We start from the raw sequence: 22118 nt of genomic DNA on the forward strand, positions 1-22118 counted from the left end.
AACTTTGTGGACAAAACTGTGAAAGGGTTGGCTTAGTCTTTGGTGGTTGGTCTGGTTAGTTGACTTTGATGTATCTCTTGTTGCATTGATTCTCTAAGGAAAAGGTTGGTTGGTTTTTGCCCCCACTGTGAGTTTTGCCAAGGTAAAATTGCATATTGTCTCTTGTGCACTGTGTTCTATATGTTCTTGTACTTGAATGGTTAAAAGTGTTGCAGTATAATTGATTGATGAAGAACAAATAAAGGCTAAAAAATGATAATGATTCTCACAAGTAATTATCAAGATTAGAAATTATGCTAGTCTCTATTTTAATTAAATTTCCAACACAAAGAAAACTCCTTTTCAAACTTCTCAAAAAACTCGTCCATCTGCATTATTGCTATTATAGAAGCTTTCCCTTTGCTTTTTTTTGTTGGGACATTATTTGGCATAATGACTGAACTTGTGATATGCAAAGCATTTAACTTTGCTCATGTCCTTTTTCCCTTGCAAACGTGCTCCTCCACCCTCGTTCTACTTGGCGTCGCCCTTGACGTTCTTCACTTGCCCACCAAGAGTAAGGTTCTCCTCATCTTCGCCATTGCGTTGTCCACCAATTCCAATCTGGACGCTCCTGCCTAGCAAGGATCCCCACTACAAAGTGTTAATTTTTAGGGCTAGATTGTTCTCTGTTGTAGATAATTGCATTTTCAAGCTTTTTCAACATTTTCATATAACAATCACCCCATAACATCATATCATCATTAGTGATTATGTAGAGAGAACGGTAACATCAACAATGCAGCAGAACAGTAAAGAACATCAAAAGAAAATCTTACACAATAGAGACACCAAGATTTAGATCAAAGACCAGGGCAAAACCCCAGAAGGGGGAAAACCCAACCAAATTCTTCTTCTATTAGATATCCATCAAATGTTCCGCTGAGATACAATTAACAATAAGAATGAGACACAACTTACGTCATCCAATACATTAGGCCTCCTAGGCCAAACCTAGCAACAGACAAGTATACACAGGTCTCCATATCAGTGTCACAAGAGTACTGTAGACACACTGTTATCATTGTCATCTAGATTCAAGTCATCACTATCATATCACGTCACTATCAGATCAAGGTCTTTGCCATATCAAAGATCATTGTCACTACCATCCATTAAGATTCATTGTTATGCAAACAAGGTCATTGTCATCAAAGTCACGGTTATACAACAAGGTTACTGTCATATTGATCATTGTCTCACTGTCAACAAGGGTCACTGCCTCACTGTCAACAAGGATCACTGCCTCACTGTCAACAAGGTCATTGTCATATCAGTGCTATCACTACCATTTACATATAAAACATTATCAAGCATCAAAGGCCACAGATTGGCAATTTATAGTTGATCCTTTGAGCGAAGGGACATGTCCCTTAGGGCAGGCTGACTTATACATGAATGAGGCTGACATGTATTTTGGAGGGAAACACAAATTCAAATTATCATTTAAATATATTTTCACATGATTTGAAGATTGCTTGCCCAGGTACATTTGAGCCACGTTAAATAAGAGGAGCAATATCTATTAATAATAATTTCCTTTATCCAATTGAATTTTCCTTTTGGGGACAAATGGGCTTCTCTTAGGCCTTTGGGTTGCTATGGGGAAATTTGTCCCATAGCTGCCCCAATTTTCAACACAAAGGTGGTCCATTGCTTGCAAATACCCTTCAAAGCTAATTTTACAAGCTCTATATCATTCATGGCATCACGAACCTATTGAATCCTAGTGAGATAAGAAGTCACAGTCTCAAATATGTTCATGTGAATGGTATTTAGCTTCTCCCTTAGCACCATCTTCTTGTTCTAGATACTAGTCTAGTATAGGTTGGTGAAGGTCGTCCACATCTTATGTGTTGTATCCTTTCCTATTATGTGAGGGATCATGTGATCCTTCACACCATCCAAAATAATGCCTCTAGCTCTTATATATTTTGTCTTATGTTCAGTTGTTTGGGTAGCATCCAAAGGAACTTGGATCTTTGTGCTTGCAATTTCCCACAAGCCATTCGCCATAAGAACAATGGTGATCCTCTCCTTCCATGGACTAAAATTTCCAACCCCCTCCAACCTGTCTTCATACCTCAAATTGGATGACGCCATATTACCAAAACTACTTTACTTTCAAAACCCTCAAAATTAAATTGTCGTCAAAATAAAAATAAAAAAGTCATCATATGACGAGAAGCTCCACTATCCACAAACCACACACCATGATTGATGGCGCCAGAAAAGCAAGAGACCAAAGAAAACTCCTTTTTAAACTTCTCCAAAAACTCATCCATCTGCGTTTTTGCTACTATAGAAGTTTTCCCTTTGCCTTTACTTTGTCGGGACACTATCTAGCATCATGACAGAACTTGTGACATGCAAAGCATTTAACTTTGCTCGTGTCCTTTTTCCCTTGCAAAGGTGCTCCTTCACCCTGGTTCTACTTGGCTTTTCCTTTGCCCTTCTTCACTTGCCCAACAAGAGTAAGGTTCTCCTCATCTCCGCCGTTGCGTTGTCCACCAATCATTGAACTTTCACATATCTCCTTCGAGGTAAAGTCATCCCACAACCGATTCCAATCTAGAAGCTCTTGCCTAACAAGGATCCCCTCTACAAAGGTGCTCCATTACTTGCAAATACCCTTAAAAACTACTTTTACAAGCTATGATCATTCATGACATCACGAACCTATTGAATCCTAGTAAGAAAAAAAGTCACACTCTCAAAATCTGTTCATGCGAATGATGTTTAGCCTTAGCGCCATCTTCTTGTTCTTGTTACTAGTTTAGTATAGGTTGGTGAAGGTCGTCCACATCTTATATGTTGTATCTTTTCCTGTTATGTGAGGGATCATGTGATCCTTCACACCATCCAAAATAATGCCTCTAGATCTTATATCTTTTGCCTTATGTTCAACTGCTTAGGTAGCATCCGAAGAAACTTGGTCTTTTGTGCTTGCAACTTTCCACAAGCCATTCGTCAAAAGAACAATGGTGATCCTATCCTTCCATGGACTAAAATTTCTAGCCCCCTCCAACCTATCTTATCTTCATACCTCAAATTTGATGATGACATATTACCAAAACTGTTTTAGCCACAAAACCTCAAAAATAAATTGTCGTCAAAATCACTAATCTCCCTTCTTCAAAGTTTTAGAGCTCTGATACCATGTTAAATTCTTTATAACAACTCTAATCTATTTTATTTTAACAACTTAAACAAAACCAAGAAAATAATTGTAGGAAATCAGACATGCAATAATGGAAATTTCACCGAAACAATTATCCATCACTTTTATTAAAATCTGGAAAATATGGGTTAGACCCATAGAGAAAATTTTACACAAAGAAATTTTACTGCTGCAAAGAAGCCTATAACTTGGCTTCCTAAAATCGACCTCAAAAATTCATTGTTAGCTAGAAGAAATCGACCTACAAGAATTTTTTACCTGTTGTATATTTGTTGTATAGCACCCTTGCTATCGCACGTGTGGACTCGGCCTATTGTACTTGGCCTCCTCTCAGCAAACCCGCCTTCCTTCTCTTGCTATACTCGGCCCTCTCTCTCTCCAACTCGACTCTGAATTTCTACCAAAATCTCCTCAGCAAATTTCTCCTCTTCCTCCTGAGTCAAGTCAAACCTCTCTTGAGAAAATCTCTTGCTCAAGTGCTCAACAATAATAATGTGTCTTTCACCTCATCATTAGGCTTATTTAATGATTTCATTAGACCAAATCAGTAACCCTAATTTCCTAAGTGACCAATGGCTAGGATTAAATCCTTAATCAAATGAAGTAATTTATCATTAGATTTAGGCCTAATAGTTCTCAATAACTAATTATTGAACTTTTATTAAGCTAAACTGAGGAAGGAAATCAAAAATCATTTACACCTCGCATGCAAGCACCCAAAGAGGCAAATCGAAGTCTTTTCCATGCTAAGACACAAACCTAGAAGAAGACCTTCCACAGCCACAAAAATCAACACAATGTGCATGTCCCCAATTCAATTTCCACAAGATCAAGTGTACAGAGTATACACCAGCCACTTTACACTAGGCACAATTTTTTGATCAAGGGGAAGTAATCACATGTTTCCCAAGGAGTTATTTACAAGAAAAAATGATATTATCTAATACACTAGTTGGCCTATCAACAAACATAACAAGTAACAATAGAATACGATCATTGTTTGGCTTAAGCAATCCCAATTATCTGTGAAGTCTATGTACTAAATCAACAGGCAAATCCTTCGAGGGCATATTTGTCCTTTCTCATCTATGTTCCACCAAGTTTCAAAGAGAGGGGAGCGTGGTAGTGGGCAGACACGCAAGGGGGGGCATGTGGGAGCACCCCCAAATTGTAGGGAAATTGAGTGGGGACAGGAGGACATCAAGGTCGCTACTGTAGGGAAAGTCGTTTCCAAAATTATAAAAACAAAAACGATAATGATAAAATCCCAACAATAACAATTTATCCCATGCAAATTCATCATTGCACAATCTACATGAAACACTATAATCTTGTCAATCCTAAAATATTGAAAATTGACAAGTCTATTGGATTATGAATGAGATATGAAATTCTCCTTTCTCCATATGAACTCTAATGAGGTTGGAACCACTCCCAAACATCCTGAAACAATTAATGATTATGTTAAAAATTTAAGTAAAAGAATAGAAAAGGTGAGATAAAGGAGAATTTAAAGGATAGAAAAGGTAGGATAAAGGGGAATGTCACTTTTACTTATATTACCATTAATGACCCAGGTCATAGACTACTTAATGCTCTATCCCTATCTTTGCTCCATCTTCATAGGTTATTGAATAAAAAATCAAGGGGGGTGCCCAAATGCCCCCATTTTTGGGGAAACGTTTCCTCAAGTTTCCCCCATAGGGGGCATGAGGAAACATTTGCCTAGGCACCTCCCATTCCTGCAGCGTGGGAAACATGGGGGCCTCACCCCCAATCCTGGGGGATGCATCCCCATGGAACATTGTTTCTCATGCCATTTCATCATCAACTTAATGAGATTACTCCTTCACACTCCTAACTTTAAATTAAATCTATGCCCATGTCTTTAAAGGATTAGAGCTATTACTTCTAAACTGAGGCATGTTTATTGATGGAATGTTACATTAGAAGACACCTAATGACAAACAAACCTTTTTTTTTCAGAACTATCCCCTTCTGCATATGCACTGAATCTTTACATATACTTTCGAAGAAATTATTTTTGCTGCTCCAATAGAATTCCTTCACACTCTAGTCAGGTACATGTGATGATGTAATCTGTGACTTTCTCTAAAAATTTTGATTTCAACAGCCTCTCTTTGATCTCTCACCTTTATCCAACACCATCTAGGTTTCCCTTCAACTTGTTAATACCAATCAAGGATATGGGGATGTTTTTATGCCCTACTTTGACATGATGATGACAATGTAGTTGTAAACTTTCTAGTAAAATCTGGAGCAAAACACATTTCTTACTACGTCAAATAAAAAGCTCGCTATATAAAAAAGGAAGAATGGGTCGATCTGACAGTACTTAAAGAACCATGGTCAGAATCACTTATGTCACTAAATAATAAGAGTAGTTGCTAGTGGAACAATTTCATTATAAAATTTGGCCAAGCAGAATTTACCGGGCCAACTTGGATCGTAGCATGTATCGCAGATATGCATCAGTTCCATATGGTTGGATTCCCATGTATTTACACATATTTACAAGTCTTGGCCTGGCATGCAATAAAACACCAAACAGATAAGCAATATACAAAAATATTATCTATGTCAGTCCCTGTTTTTCCTCTCCTAGAAAATTCACTGTTCTCAGGGTTGAAAAACTGCATCAACCTTGATCGTTCACATCAAAAAAGAAAAATAAATGGGAAGAAAAGATATCCAAGCAAGACAGTTTCAACCTGCTAATGTTGTCCAATGTCAACTCATCGTTGAACAGTTTTGCAAAGCCCAAGATTTCTTCATTTGATACCTTTCCTCCAGTTCGTACCTATTTGAACATCCAAGAATTCATATTAGTATTATCTTATGCAGGCACACATACACACACGTGTGCATGCACATATAAAGCTTAGGAAAAACTGAATACCAAAATACAAGGAAATCAAAGAGAATCATGTCTATATATCTATATATAGTAATATACTCCAAATTCCATCACAAGTACATATTGCAATATGCTACAAAAGCTTGGTTCTACCTTATTCATAAACTCGTCCAGATGTTCAGCAGTCTGCTTAAATTCTCCAGTGTGTGATGTTTTTATTTCCTTGGCCATTTCTTTAACTGTATCCTGTAAGAATTTTGCATACTCAATCCTTGCATTCAACCGCCGTTTTAGTGCCTCCTGTAACCAGTAAGCGAAGATCCTTTATCCAAACTATCTCATGATCAAAATGACAGTAATTAATAGACATCAGATGACATGAAACAGTGCATTGCACTCATTATGGATGTAACGGTTGATGAGACTACTCAAAATCTTGAGTGGAAACAATAAGTCACTGATAGCAGACTGGTAGACTTGATATTAAGATTGTCCACAAAATCAAAGATGGCAGCCTAGATACCATTGTTGCCTCTTCCGCTAGACCAGTACTCAGAAGACAGTGTATAAGCATTGACATATACATTCCCCAGGTAAACACCAACCAAGGGGAAATTTCAAACCAGAAAGAGAGCTGGGCCAGCAACCAATTACACACTCTACCTTGACCTTGACAAAAACAGTAAAGAACAATGCTTAAAGCTGAGTAGCAAAATGCCTCTCTAAAAAATAAGAATAACTTTAACCTCCCACCCCTGTTCAATACCATTTCCAGTTACCAAATTTTGTGGCTGATAAAAAGTAGGGTTAATAGTCATCACTAGTACGTACTTTAGTTATTTATGTTTGAAAATAACTGATAGATTAAAGGTATTATGACTTTTAAAATAGCTTAAGAGCCTTCTTAATTGGTCTCTAGTTAAGTGGAATACAAAGAGTCCCCTTCTCTTGTACTCACATAATTGAATTTTTCGAAAAGTAACGCAATGCTATTACTATGCTTTATCTCTCATTTTGCTGGTATAAACTTTCTGAAGCTATTGTATTGATTTTATTAACATGGTATTAGAGCCATGGCAGAGATAGGCATCTTAAATGCTTGAGGAACTGATTCAGCGTGGGCATATTAATAAGGGATCAGAACCAACAAAACTATTGGCACACGAAGGGCAGCAGAGGAATCAAGCAAATTCGTAAGAAAGACAAGTAGCCCAAGGTGCAGTAACAAGCACATTAACAGGTGTTGTAACAGCACAGAAAACGACGTGCAGACCTGTCACAGGTCTAAATTTTGCATAAAGCCACAGAATGACATGGAAAAGGCACAGCAACAGCACCAAAAACAGGATACAGAGCTGTAACAGGCATGAAATTCGGGCACAGATCTGCCAAACATGCATACAAAAAACAAGATAGAGGCAGTATAGGCGTGCACAGAAAATAATGTGCATTCCATATGAAACTGTACAAAACCATACAGAATTGCACAAAACAGTCCTAAACAGCATGGCACGGACGTCTAGGACATGCAAGCAACCTGAGGCTTGCAGAACATGCCTGAAACATGGCAAAAAATATAAGTTTTGTGCAGAAAAATTAATGGAAATTGTGCACAAATTAATGAATTGTGCACAAAAATGAAGCCACTGTTGCAAAATCTGGAGGCAAAGGTATTTATTTCTGAGTTGAAATTTTAGATTTGGCGCTTAGTGAATTTGGTGTCTTTAAAGGTGTGCATGGATGCTCTCACCAATTATATGTTGGAGCCCAATCAGAAATTCAATGGGTATAATTTCAACACTAGACCCATTTGATTCCTTAAATCAGATCCGGTCCTGATCGAATACAATCAGGTATCCGAGAAATAATATCAGGTATCATAAAGATCATATGTTGGAACGACATGCTTTTTTTTCCGTTCATTATACTTCGAGGATCAGTCGTAGTCTTCCGAACTTTACCGATGGTATCGACGAGTTTTCTACTTCATTCAAATGTGTAAAAGATCTTAGTCGCACTTAAAAGCCGAGTACTCTACCATTGAGTTAGCAACCCATATTGCGAATAGATATTGAGGATATATACGATCGAAGTGGAATGCGAGGTTACTCAATATGAACCGGTAAATCCTACCAATCTAATTGACGAACGGGAGGGATCAAAAACCTACGTGAATGACCAAATAATTCACTCGTCAGTTCATATCGGAATATGTAGAGTTTCGATCCACCATTCCAAAATAAAGTAATCTAGGTTATGAATAAATGATCCATCGACAGAATTATCATGATTGGATAGAATCACTGATAAACGATGAACCTAAGATATCTATTTCTATTGTGAATGGACGAATTATATCGACACAATACACTATTGTCAATCCAGAATAAGAGATAAATTAATTGTTGGATTGGCGCTATATTGGGACGAGATGTTAGACGCATCGATAGAAAATCCTAGGCTTATTTGTAACAATAGAACGATTCAAATATTCGTCATCTTTGTATGGAATCACGTGGAAACGAGATTTACTTGGAGAGTATATAATAAAATAAGAATAATGTTTAGATTTACTATTCATATGGTGAGGGTGCGTAAGCACGCTCGACTGTCCAGGAGAGGGTTTTTTCATAATGTACATTCTATTCACTTAACCTATAACTGGAAATTTTCTTTAATGAAACATGATGGTCGAGCAACTAAAGTTTCAATTTACTTATTGGGTGGGGGGGCTTATGGTCGAGCCCCGTTGCCGGTCCTTTGGTCGAGCGGCTTCGCTCCTTTTCATCATGTCTCTTTCCATTTTAGGCAGGATGGACGGGTGCTCGATGAAATGAAGGGAGGGCCGGGAAAAAGGTAACCTGCGTTAGCTTTGGTTCCCCAGTTCAGGGTATCGTTCGGGTATTATCTATCATGAGCCTACTCAGAACTAGCTGATTCTCGCATTTATGAGATCCCGAGTCTCCAAGTGGGCCCTCTTGGCCACCCACGGCCCTGGCTTTTTGGGGAATCCTGCTCCTGTGTCGCTTGTAGCTCGGCGGTCCACCGGGTTTTTTCTCCAGTTCCGAGTGTATTCTTGGATAGTTATAGCGGCCCATAGGCGCAAGATGTACCTTGTGGGGGCGGCCGGGACCCTGGACATAGTCCTTTCAGACAGTGGCCGTTTAGTCCATGGTCCATTGGATGTTCGGTGCAAGGCCAAAAATTGGAACACACTGCCCGAAACGTTCCCGTCCTTCGCTTTAGGGCCTGTCCCTCAGTGTGGTCAGTACTGAATACTGTCGGGCAGCAAAGCTTACACCTGTTCACTTATTGCGATGGTTCACCAGGGCCTCTTTCCTCCTCCCTTTTCTGCTCACTCGTGAATCAGGGGCTGCCGGACCCCCCCTACAAAGGGGGAGAGAGTCGACTGAGCATCTCAGCCATTGGCGGGAATTTCGCCCGCATCCGATCCCCAATTCTTGTTCACCCTGGATGATCGTGTTGGGTGAATTGTTACCTCGTATGATCGTGTTGGGTGAGCAACAGCCGCTTCGTCACAGTACTTACTTATGGGCTAACGGGTCACACTTTGGCCAAGTATCCTACAAAAAGACTCCCGAAAGCCAGAAAGATTGAAGGAATGGCCTGCGGAATGGGCGCATCATGACATCGTAAGATGTCTCGCCCGAATGGATTAGTTGGTGCTGGAAATGTCGGAAAAAGCGAACGGAAAGAGTGATAAGGAGTGGAAGAGACAGAGACACTTCCCAACCAGAAAGCGAAGTTACCACTGATGGTATATTTGGTGTAAGCGAGCTCTGAGATCACATCTTTGGAATAAAATCCAGTTGGAAAAGGAAATCCAATTAGAGATAGGCTGCCTATGAGCATCATGGCATAGGTAAAAGGTAACGAGGAAGCAAGCCCCCCCATCTTGCGCGTATCTTGCTCATCCGACATGGCATGAATCACTGGACCTGCACTCAAGAATAGTAATGCTTTGGAAAAAGCGTGATTCATTAAATGAGAGACGCTAACCGAATAGTTGGAAATGCCGCAAGCAAAGATCATATAGCCTAATTGACTGCAAGTTGGATGAGCTATGACCCTCTTTGAATCGTTCTGTAATATTCCAGTGGTTGCCGCGGAGAATGACGTCATAGCCCCTGCAAAAGCAATAACAATCAAAGCCGTGGGTGGGTATTCAAATAGAGGGGAGCACCTCGCTATCATGGGAACGCCTGCTGTTACCATAGTAGCTGCATGAATCGGAGCGGATACTGGAGTGGGACCCTCCGTTGCATCGGGTGACCGAGTATGCAATCCTATCTGTGCGGATTTTCCAACAGCACCAATAAAGGGCGAGATACGAATAACAGTTATGGCATGAAATCTAATATTGCAAAAAATGAAATCATTTTGGGGTTCGGAAAAGGCACTAGCACGAGAAGCAGCAGATGACCGCCATTTTCAAGTACAGGTGCCTATTGAGAGTGGTGACTGTTACCACCAAATCTAGCAGGTCTTCGGGAGGGAACCCCAACAAGGCAAAAGCTAGACCAAGTGTTAACAATGGGGTAGTGGCCCACTGTCACCACAGCCAAAACCCCCTACCCATTATGGACTTTCACCAATGAGAGGAGTCCCGGTTGAAAAGAGATCACTTATAATAGGTATTCTAGGGTTAAAGTATGAAATGATTTTGCTAGGAGGTCTTCAAGAAAGACATAATCTTGGTTCAAGGCTTCACAAGGATGCAATTCACTTTCTATGAAGAGACCTAGGAGCAAGGGCATAAGACCTAGGTTTTGATAGATTTGACGAGTGTTGAAGCAGCTTAAGGTCAAGGCAAGGAGAAAAGGTTTCTCATAATGAATGTTAGCTAAGCCAAGCCTCATGAAACATTCAAAGAAGTCCTTAAGTTGAGGAGAGAAAAACTAGGGTTTCCTTCTTAGGGCAAGAGAATTTATGGATGAAATTGGAGTGGATGCCCCCCAAATTGATAGGTTTTGCGGCAAACCCTAATCTCTCAATGTTTAGGCTCTCCAACCACCAAAATACCTCTTCCCTAGAATTTCGCCCTAAGCCCTAGTTCTCTACCCTAGCCTTGAAAGGACCAAAATTAAGAGGGATGAAAAATGGATTAAAGTAAGAGATGATCACCAAACAACTTGACCAATGCCTTGTCCCTTGGGAGAATGGAGTCAAGGGTAATTTAGGATAACTTGTTCCTAAGGAGGCTGAAATTTGATGCCCTAGCAAGCAAGTTTCAAGCATTTACCCACTCAATGGAAAAATGGATTTTTAAGGGAGAGCTTCAATGAGTTCACCAGTAGGACTATTCAATACATGCTATCATAGTTCCGCCAAGTTTCCGGGACATGGGGACAGGGGGGCAAGGAAACGCGGGAGTGGCCTATGCAAAAGCTCCCCACCAATTTTTGGGAAACGTGGGGAGACATTGGAGTCTTTAACACAAGGGACCCTGACAAAAATAGTAAACTACTAAAAAATTATAAATACATCATTGAAATTTTATAATTTAATTGTCTTTATCATTATATAGCACTTACATCATGAAGGATAAATCGATGAATCATATAACTGAAACAAATTTAAAACATCATAACATATATATCTTAATTGTTTTTTTACGAATAGATATCCAAACAATATCTCCAACAAAGAAAGAAGGGCAAATAGAACAATGAAAATTATTTTTCATGCTATCAAGCCATTATTTTTATATTATTTTGATCTCGCAATCTGCTATCAGCGGCCATGGATCTATATGATTGTATATATTTATCAAGAAGTCGTGAACAAAAACAAAACATGAGTCATATCATTTAGATTATGAAGTTAGCATTATTTATGCCATAAGTTGATCTAATTCTCAGAGCATGCAGAGGACTAATCCATACCTGACCAACCTCCGTTATTGGTTATAGAATTCAATAAATGAACAAATCAGTTTCAGTAAAAAGCTCAACACGCCTCTGCAAGTGAACCTCATCATTTTCATGACAAAAAGTACAAATTCATATTTCATACACTCCAAACCGTATTGTACCTTACCCTTAGCCGCCCATTAAATTGCTTGGCGACAAAATAGCATGTGGGCCTTGAATTTGACCTCGAAATTTTTGGAAACGCAGGAAACGTTTCCTCTTTTGGGAGGAATCATCCCCACTTCAAGTTTCCTTGTGTGTCCAGTTTTTGGGGACGTGGAGAAATGTACCCTCGACGTCCCTAAAGCACAAGGAAGCGGGGACGCATTTCCCATGTGGGGGGATGCGTCCCCATGGAACACTACATGTTATACATGAGTACTGCATGCAATATTCATCTAGATAGCAACATTAATTAATTTTCAACAAATTAGAGCACAATTTTGCCTGACCTAGAATCAATAATTCCATACATTAGACATAAGAAACTAAATCATCAATAATTTAGGGCACTTACAAGACAACATGCAAGAATTCCTTCCATTATGCCAAAGTATAGCTCCAAAGAATATCCAAGATTAATTCCAAATATCAAAATGCATTCAAAGATTCTAGTACATTCACAAGAGAGAAGTGTGAGTTCCTCTATGAGGAAGAAATTCCAAGTATCATCATGATGAGAGATCAAATGTAATGATCTCTAATATATATGTGACTAACTATCACTTATTTTAGCCTACAAGCCCCTCAAATGATAAAATAATGGGCAATCACTAGTCAAGGTCACAAGCCAACCTTGCAGCCAATGCAACAATAAGATAAATCTCCAAAAAGAGGGTCGAAAAGTTGACGTTGTAATATCGTAGGCCTTCTAGGGCATACGTTGAGCTCCTCTAGTGCCATGATGAGTGTAGAGAGCTCCTAAAATCAAGGTCTAGAGGTTGGCCCCTAGATTTCTCTGCAAATCATCCTATGGCCCCCAAATGTGGTTTTTGGGCACAAACTGGGTCTCATGGGTCTCCAAGTGATGATGAATACCACTGAGTCTGCTCCAATGGTGAGGGCAATGAAGATGGTGCTCGCCCTCCCATGTCTCAAGGTATAAGACAAACCTCATTTGGGCCCTATATCAACTTGCCACACCATGTATACTATTAAGCCGATCGGGGGCATACTAGCCCAGGTGCATTATCCCATGAATAATAAGGCAAATGCAAGAACTTTGTCAGTGGTGAAGGTGCCCATGGCTACGAATGATGCTCTATAACCGTCCCGAGTCCCATAGCTCTCCTTGCATCACTTGTGGGTGTCAATATGTCCCTCTAGAGAAACTGGACCCCAGTTAAGTTGCCCAAACCTATAGATGGAATCACCTGCCAATTACACACAATATCCAGCGCTGCAACTTTCATCATCAGGTACATTAATCATTATGTTGAAATTATGAAGTTATATGCTGTAACAATTACTTGATCCAATAACTTCTTTAATCTGCAATATTAGTTAAGCAATTGTAGATAGAACATAAACCATATACACAATAGATAACAGCGAAGAAGTCAATAAGATACAATGAGTTTAGGTCTAATGACCAGAGCAAAAACCACAAGGGGAAAACTGTTGAGAAATCTAGGGCATCAAGATTAGGTGATTTCTCTATTAATGATAAATGCTCGTGAATGCTTTTTACTTCAATAAATTAGGATCTTCTCTTTAGTTCGATTATTATAGTGTTCTTCTTCATCAAACAGCTACCAAAGTATAAACAATAAAGAGAAAAGAGACACAAAATGTAGGCTATCATCCAAGGCCAAATCCTCTCCCACTTGAGAGGAAAACCCAAATGAATTCTTCTTCTCATGGAGACTTCAATTGACGAATACTAAGACCAAGACCCTTGACCTATTTGACCTCTCCAAGACCAAGACACCAAGCCTCTTATTTTGACCTCTATTTCTTAATAGAGTCAACGATAGTCAACTAACTGCTTCTTCCTTCTGCCTCAGCTACCATTTCAAATCTCGAATTCCTTTTCTCTACTTCAGACTTGCAACTTCTCGGCCCTAATTCAAAACCCTAGCATGTGTATATGACCTTCTCTTGCACCTTAATTTCCTTCGCTTTAGGTGGAGATTTCTTCCTTGGCAGCTCGGCTTGAGATGCACCTCAATCTTCTCCTTGTCTTGACCTTCAAGTATCATAGTGAAAAAATCAGTTTCTTCTACATTGGACAGTACCCTTTCTTCGCACATGTGGAGTGGATTATCCCAAAAACAGATCAGAAATTATCTTAATTATGTCCCTCCTTCCTTCGCTTGGATATAGGTCTCTTTCTATATGACCTTTGCACTTCTTATTGTAGACTTCTCCTTAACCGAAATTTTGTCTCTGAAATGAGGTCGAGCTGCCCTATTTATAGTGGTTTTCCCATCAAATAAGTCGACCTAAACTGTGGGTGAGCCGCAATGTCTTTTGGTGTATATCTATTACTCCATCTTGAAACCGACTTGAAGGAGATGCTTTAGCTTGGTCTTGCAGGGCCTTCTTATTCTTTTAATGACTCATACAAATATGTAACATGCCCAAGAAGGGTCATTCATACATGACATTGATTCAATTTGACTTTATGACCAATCCTAAGGGCTCACAATGGGAGCCTTACCTAAAATTAAATTCCTTGCTCATAAAACCCATGAGACAAGCGTTACAATAATAATTTTATTTTTCTTCTTTGCATCAATTACATAAAATCACAATTACACATGTCATTATGAAGACCGAACCTAGTTGCAGTTTTCGACAAAAACCTAACCAGATTCTTCTTCTATTAGAATACAAATGTTCAGCAGAGATACAGAATATAATGAGAGAATGAAGAAGTTCACCCAAATCTTAAGATCTCTGATAGCAATAGTTGTTGCAAACACTAAATTACTTTGGCTCTCCAGGTTTTTCTCTTACTCTTCAAGACTCTCTCTCTCTCTCTCTCAATTCTTCTCTAGTCTCTCTAGTTCTCTCTTTCTCAAGTTCGTACTCTCCTTTCACAATGCACAAGTGAGTAATAGAGAGGATGAGAGACACAAATATATAGGAAGAGCATGGAGGTCGAATTCATGGAGTAACTCCCATGCCTTGAGGATAAGTTACATATGCCACATATGCCAAATAGGAGTGTAACTTATGCCATAAAGGAGGTATGCTTACCTTAGTAACTCATGCAAACAAGAGGGAGTATGCATGCCTTAGTGACTTGAGCCATAAAGAAGGAGAACGCGTGCTTTAGTAATTCGAGCCTTTAAGGAGAAATGTAACATATGCATTAAATAGGATTAAGAGGGATCTTTTTATGACGAGTCATTAAAGTGTGTAAGAGAGTGTAAGAGGTCCGTAAGATCATTAAAGAGAGAGTGGAATGAATCCATTAAGAGAGAGAGAGAGAAAGTAATGTATCATTGAATGAGAGAGCTCGATTGCCATCAAGGAGAGAGATGTGAATTGGCATGATTGAGTGCCAACTAGGAGAGGTTACATGTAATTCCTCTTTAGATAATATTATAGTATCATAAGTGTAATAACAATAATATTAATGATTAAATTAAAAATTAAACAAGTTAGATTGATTAAGGATAAGTTAAGCGATTTTCCATCATCTATACATGATTACTAATTGAAGCAAGGTGACTTACCAATTTTGGAAATTCATGGTTGCAACTTGCAATGATCGACATGACTTTCTATTTTTTAAAAGTCACCCTAGAATAGTCAGAAATGAAATTTTATTCAAAAAATTCATCCCTTAGCTGCCAATTTTCAACACATTATTGCATCTAAGGGAACCAAGCTTGAAAGAAATGGGAATAATAACATTTCATATGTGGCTTCTCTTCCAAAATTTGGGTCGTATTCATGTAATGGTGTTACCTCCCTAAGTATGAATGATTAATAGACAACCCTATTAGATGTTCCCAACCCCCAAAGGGAAGTGACATGTCCTTGGTCCACCCTTCAATCGATAGGTGCCATGTGAATAATGATGGAACGAAGAGGGAAACAACTCCGTGGCCAAGTGTCAGGGTCACAAGGACCTGCTATGATGAAATACAGCGTCCTTGGTGTATAGATGTGAGGAGGGAGCAATCGTGGATGCATGAGTAACCTTGGCCTTTGTTTTTCCACCCCTCTATATTGCCTTTCACTTTTTCTTGATTTTTTCCATGTATCATTGCTTGTAGCTCGAGGAATAAGAGCTTGCTTTATATGATGTAGAGTAATTATTACCCCCTTTGTTGGGTTGTGTTATATTCTTTCCACGTAGTTAACAGGGGGTTTGAAGGGAACCCGTAACCCCACTTTATGGGGTCCGGGGCAGCGCCCCGGAAAATTTTGGTTTTGGACCCTATGTTAGGTTGGGACGGACCCACCTATGGTTTTGTGCATGATTTTTGCACATGTTTTTTGGACACGATGGTTTTCGGTCCATGGTTTTGGACGCGATGGTTTTTCGGTTCATGGTATTGGATGCTTCGGCATGTATAAATATGTATTGTAACATTGAAAGGAACATAATGAAAAATCACGCTAGTAGTCCCGGTTTTGGGATCCAGGGGAAAATCTCTGTGTATATGTGTTTTATGTGTTATGATCTCGCATTGTTTATTTTCTGTGTTTTAGAATTCATATGTAGGTAATTTCTGTACGGGGTTAAAACCTACATTTGGTATCGAAGCTGTTTTGGCTTCAAGGGGACGCTTTTGTTGCTGAGGGGTTTCGCTCGGGCTTGTGGTAGACCCTGTTCAGTGGGAGATCTGCGAGATCGATTCTGGTGGTGAAAGAAGATGGCGAGACGTGGAAAGATAGAGATCGAGAAATTTAATGGTCAGAGTTTTGAGTTGTGAAAACTCAAGATGGAGGATCTGTTGGTGGATAAAGACCAGTGGATCGCGGTAGATCCAGGTACTAAACCAACAGGAGTGTCCGATGAAGAATGGAAGAAGTTGGATCAGAAGGTAAACAGCACAATACGATTGTGTGTCTCAAATTCAGTATTGTTGAATGTATCAGGGGAAGCTACGGCGAAGGCTTTGTGGGACAAGTTAGGGACTTTGTACCAATCTAAGTCTCTGGTGAATAAACTGTTCCTGCGGAAAAAACTGCATAACTTGAGGATGAAAGATGGAGACTCGGTGACAAAGCATCTAAATGCATTTAATACTGTGGTAAGTCAGTTAGCATCTGTTGATATTAAAATTTCAGATGAAGATAAGTGCATCAGTTTGTTGTGCTCTCTACCAGATTCGTGGGATAGTCTGGTTATTGCAATAGGTAGCAATGCAACTGCCTTGCAGTTTGATGAAATAGTCTCAGCCTTGCTGACGGAGGAGATGAGACGGAAAAATATGGAGAGCCAGAATGGTGATGCCTCGTCTGTACGAATATAGTCCTAAAATAGAAACAAAAATAAGCCATCGAGTGGGAGAACTAAATCTCCAGGAAACCCTGTAAAGGTGGTGTGCTGGAAATGCGGAAAGGAAGGCCACTTTAAAAGGGACTGTAAATCTAAAGCTCCTGACAAAGGAAAGGGATCTGATGAGGCTCCTTCTGTAGAGGCGAAAACCACCTCAGATGAAGGTGGGGATATGTACTTGGCTTCTTCAAGTACACATGTAGATCATGAGGCATGGTTGATTGACTCAGGTGCATCCTTTCATTTCACTCCCCATAGAGAGTGGTTCTGCGAGTATGAGAAATATGATAGTGGTGATGTCTTCTTCGGGGATGACAGGAAGGCTAGAATCATTGGTCGCAGAAAAGTAAAGTTGAAGTTGCAAGATGGAAGAGTTAGAACGCTTCCAGATGTTCTACATATTCCTGCATTAGCCAGAAATTTGATTTCTGTAAGCAAGCTGGATGATGCAGGTGTAAAAACAGTGTTCGAGAAGGATACCTGCAAGATGGTTCGAGGAGCACTGGTATTGATGCGAGGAGTTCGGATTGGAACTCTGTACAAGCTGCAAGGTAGCACTGTTATTAATAGGTGCAATAGTTTTGTGGTTCCTGAAAGTGGAGTAGAAAATCTAGTGGTCTCTGGAGAGAAGACCATGTTGTGGCATCAAAGGCTTGGACATATTGGAGAAAAGGGCCTTTGGATACTTCATGATAAAGGTATGGTAGAAGATATGAGTAATAGCTCTCTGGATTTTGATTTCTATGAAAATTGTGTATATGGGAAGCAGAATCGGGTGAGTTTCCCGTAAGAGGGCGAAACAGATATTAGAATTTGTGCACAGTGATGTGTTTGGACCTATGAAGGTTCCATCACTGGGTAAGTTTGTGTACTATGTATCATTTATAGATGACTTCTCAAGGAATACATGGATATATTTCCTTAAGAAGAAATCTGAAGCCTTTGACAGGTTTAAAGAATTTAAGGCTCTGGTGGAAAACCAGACAGAGAAGAAGATAAAGGTGCTGAGGACAGATAACGGTGGAGAGTTTTGCAATAAGGAATTTGAAGAATTCTGTAAGAAGTGTGGTATAGCACGGCAAAAGACTACTCCATATGCACCTCAGCAAAATGGAGTTGCAGAAAGAATGAACAAGACGTTGATGGAAAGGGCAAGAAGCATGCTCAGTGGTGCCGGGTTAGGACAGGAATTCCGGGAAGAAGCTGTGGATACTGCATGTTACCTGGTCAACAGGTCACCTTCATCAGCATTGGAGGATAAGACTCCACAAGAGGTATGGACTAGGTAAGAAAGCATCTCTTTCACATCTGAGGGTATTTGGATGTGATGCATATGTACATGTTCCAAAGGAGAAACGAACCAAGTTGGATAGTAAATCTGAAAAGTGCATCTTTATTGGGTATAAGAATGGTTTAAAGGGTTATAAGCTTTGGAACACAGTCACACGGAAGGTTGTGTACAACTAAGATGTGGTGTTTAGAGAGGTGAAAGATGTTATTAAACATGAAGTCCAACGAAAGGAACCTAAGAAGATAGAATTTGAGCTAAAGGAGGAAGAATCAGACTCTACAATAAAGAAGGAATCAGAAGATGAAGAGCCACAAACTCCGGCTGTGAGAAGATCAGTTCGAGAAAGAAGGCAGCAAGAAAGGTATAGTCCATCTGCTTTCTATTCAAATTTTGCTTTGTCTGTTACTGATGATGATCCCAGCACTGTGAAGGAAGCAGTGGATTCAAAGGGTGGAAAACTCTGAAAAAAGGCCATGGTTGATGAAATGGCATCTTTGCACAAAAATGAGGCTTGGGATCTGGTGGAGTTGCCGGATGGAAGGAAACCCATTGGCAGCAAATGGGTGTTCAAAAAGAAAACAAATGCAGAAGGAAAAGTGGAGAAATACAAAGCTCGGTTGGTAGCAAAAGGTTATTCCTAGGTGCCGGGAATTGATTTTGGTGATATTTTTTCTCTTGTTGCCAAGGTAACTTCTATTAGATTACTTTTATCTGTTGTTGCTGCTTTTGATTTTGAGGTAGAACAGATGGATGTGAAGACGACATTTCTTCATGGGGATCTGGAAGAGGAAATCTACATGAAGCACCCTGAAGGCTTTGCAGCGAAGGGTAAGAAAGAACTGGTATGCAAGTTAAAGAAGTCTCTGTATGGGTTAAAACAGTCACCAAAGATGTGGTATCAGAAATTTGATACATTTATATGGGGACTTGGCTTCACCAGAAACAAAGCAGATCACTGTGTGTATTTTAAATTAATTGGTGACCATGTTATTTATCTGGTCTTGTATGTAGGTGATATGTTGCTAGTTGGAAATGACAAAGAAATTATCCAGGATTTGAAGACCCAATTGTCCTCCAAATTCGACATGAAAGATCTTGGTGTTGCAAACTATATTTTGGGCATGGAAATTCAAAGAGATCGGGCAAAGAGGAAGCTCTGGTTAAACCCTAGGAAGTATGTCGAGACAATACTACAGAGGTTTAATATGCAAGATAGTAAACCGGTGAAGGTTCCTATTCCTGTAATTGTGAGGTTATCTGTTGTACAGTGTCCCAAGATACAAGAAGAGGAAAAGGACATGTCCCGTTTTCCATATGCAAGTGCAGTCGGTAGCCTGATGTATGCAATGGTCTGTACTAGACCAGACATTGCACATGCAGTGGGAGTATTGAGCAGGTTTATGTCAATACCAGGAAATGAGCATTGGACAGCAGTGAAGCGGATTTTTCAGGTATTTGCGTGGCACTAGTGATTATGGTTTGTGCTGCCAAGGAAGACCAGGATTGGACAAAGTGTTGGATATTTGTGGTTTTGTTGATGCAGACTGGGCTGGAGATCTGGATCAGAGAAGATCCACAAGTGGGCATGTGTTTAACTTATTTGGAGGTGCAGTCAATTGGATGAGTAAGAAACAATCTGTAGTGGCACTATCAACTACAGAGGCAAAATACATGGCAGCCACTCATGCAAGCAAGGAAGCAGTTTGGTTGCAGAGATTGTGTTCAAGTATGGGGTTAGCACGGGAAGCTATAAGGATAGACTGTGACAGCCAAAGTGCAATTTTCTTGGCAAAGAACCTTGCATATCATTCAAAGACAAAGCACATTGATGTTCAGTATCACTTTGTGAGGGATATGATAGAAGACAAAAAGGTGTTGCTGGTAAAGGTGGACACTTTGAAGAATACTGCAGATGCACTGACAAAATCTGTGAGCTCTGAGAAGTTCTCTTGGTGTAGAGAGACAATGGGCATTTCAGGGCTGGGAAAATGACTAAGCTCTCTTGTGGCCCCCCATGGAAAGAAAATAACAAGTGGGAGAATGTTGGGTTGTGTTATATTCTTTCCACGTAGTTAACAGGGAGTTTGAAGGGCATCCATAACCCCACTTTATGGGATCTGGGGCAGCGCCCCGGAAAATTTTGGTTTTGGACCCTATGTTAGGTTGGGCGGACCCACCTATGGTTTTGTGCATGATTTTCGCACATGTTTTTTGGACGCGAAGGTTTTCAGTCCATGGTTTTGGACGCGATGGTTTTTCGGTCCATGGTATTGGATGCTTCGGCATGTATAAATATGTATTGTAACATTGAAAGGAACATAATGAAAAATCAAGCTGGTAGTTCTGGTTTTGGGATCCAGGGGAAAATCTCTGTGTATATGTGTTTTATGTGTTATGATCTCGCATTGTTTATTTTCTGTGTTTTAGAATTCGTATGCAGGTAATTTCTGTACAGGGTTAAAACCTACACCCTTTAGGATGGGGCAATTTATCTCTCATCAGGGTTGGAACATGCAAGGGTTCCCAGTATTCTATGAGATAGGGCAACATTGGCCAAGGAACTAGGCGATGGCCATATGATAGAGGTAGAGTGCATTTTGGCTTTTGCCCATGCATTGATTTGTAAGTCACTACCATCTTTTGATTTTTTATTTTTCTTGTGGCCATCATATGCTCTTCCTTTTTTCTTTTAGTTGCATCAACCTCCCAGGGTGCATTTCTAGGCCCTACCCAAGGTACGAGGATGTGTGTATATGCCAAATCCCAATGAACCAGTGACCATTTGACCCAAAGAAGGGAGGTTGAATAGGGGCTAATAATGTAAGATGAAAAGTGTTAAGCATGGAGTAGGGAGAGATGGTGCTACGCTATTTAATCATGGCTTCCCAAGTAGTGCCCCTTCCTAAAGCTATGGGCCATTAGGGGAAGTCCCACTGGACTACGATTGAAAATTAACCCCCCCATTTAAGGTGAGGGAACAAGACTACGGCCAAGACCCTTATTTCTTCCAAGTTACGCCATAATCCATGTCAAAATGCCCAAGTACAAACAAGCATAAACACCCGATTGCAAAATGAATAGAGTACCTTTTGATCAAAAGCCCACCTTCCAACATGTGCTCTTGACAAACGAGCGAGGAGACATATGACTGATGTAGGTGGCCGAGATATGAATGGCACTTCACATTGGCTACAAGGTGGTTGTCAGGAGCTGCCGGTTACCAACTGGAAAAGATAAATAGGAGAAAAGTTTCTCCTAGGGGTCACACACTTTTGGTGGGTAACAGTGACCAAGAAAGTTGTCAAAGACCCAAATGGTGAGGACAAACAAGA

At 39.9% G+C, this 22118-nt stretch overlaps 1 protein-coding gene across 1 annotated transcript in view; it reads right to left on the bottom strand.

The window, feature by feature from the left end:
- LOC149262457 (uncharacterized) overlaps positions 1-22118 on the bottom strand; it is a 233857-nt gene that overhangs the window by 191735 nt on the left and 20004 nt on the right. Inside the window, exons 4-6 of the mRNA XM_089424677.1 lie at positions 6252-6398; positions 5953-6041; positions 5674-5766 (exon numbers count right to left, since the gene is read on the bottom strand). Coding sequence (XP_089280803.1) covers positions 5674-5766; positions 5953-6041; positions 6252-6398 — 329 coding nt within the window. The remainder of the gene's footprint in view (positions 1-5673; positions 5767-5952; positions 6042-6251; positions 6399-22118) is intronic.

Source organism: Pinus tabuliformis, chromosome 6 (assembly GCF_031772625.1).
Source record: "Pinus tabuliformis cultivar Carrire ecotype Pingquan chromosome 6, CPIR1, whole genome shotgun sequence".
Classification (NCBI taxonomy): domain Eukaryota; kingdom Viridiplantae; phylum Streptophyta; class Pinopsida; order Pinales; family Pinaceae; genus Pinus; species Pinus tabuliformis.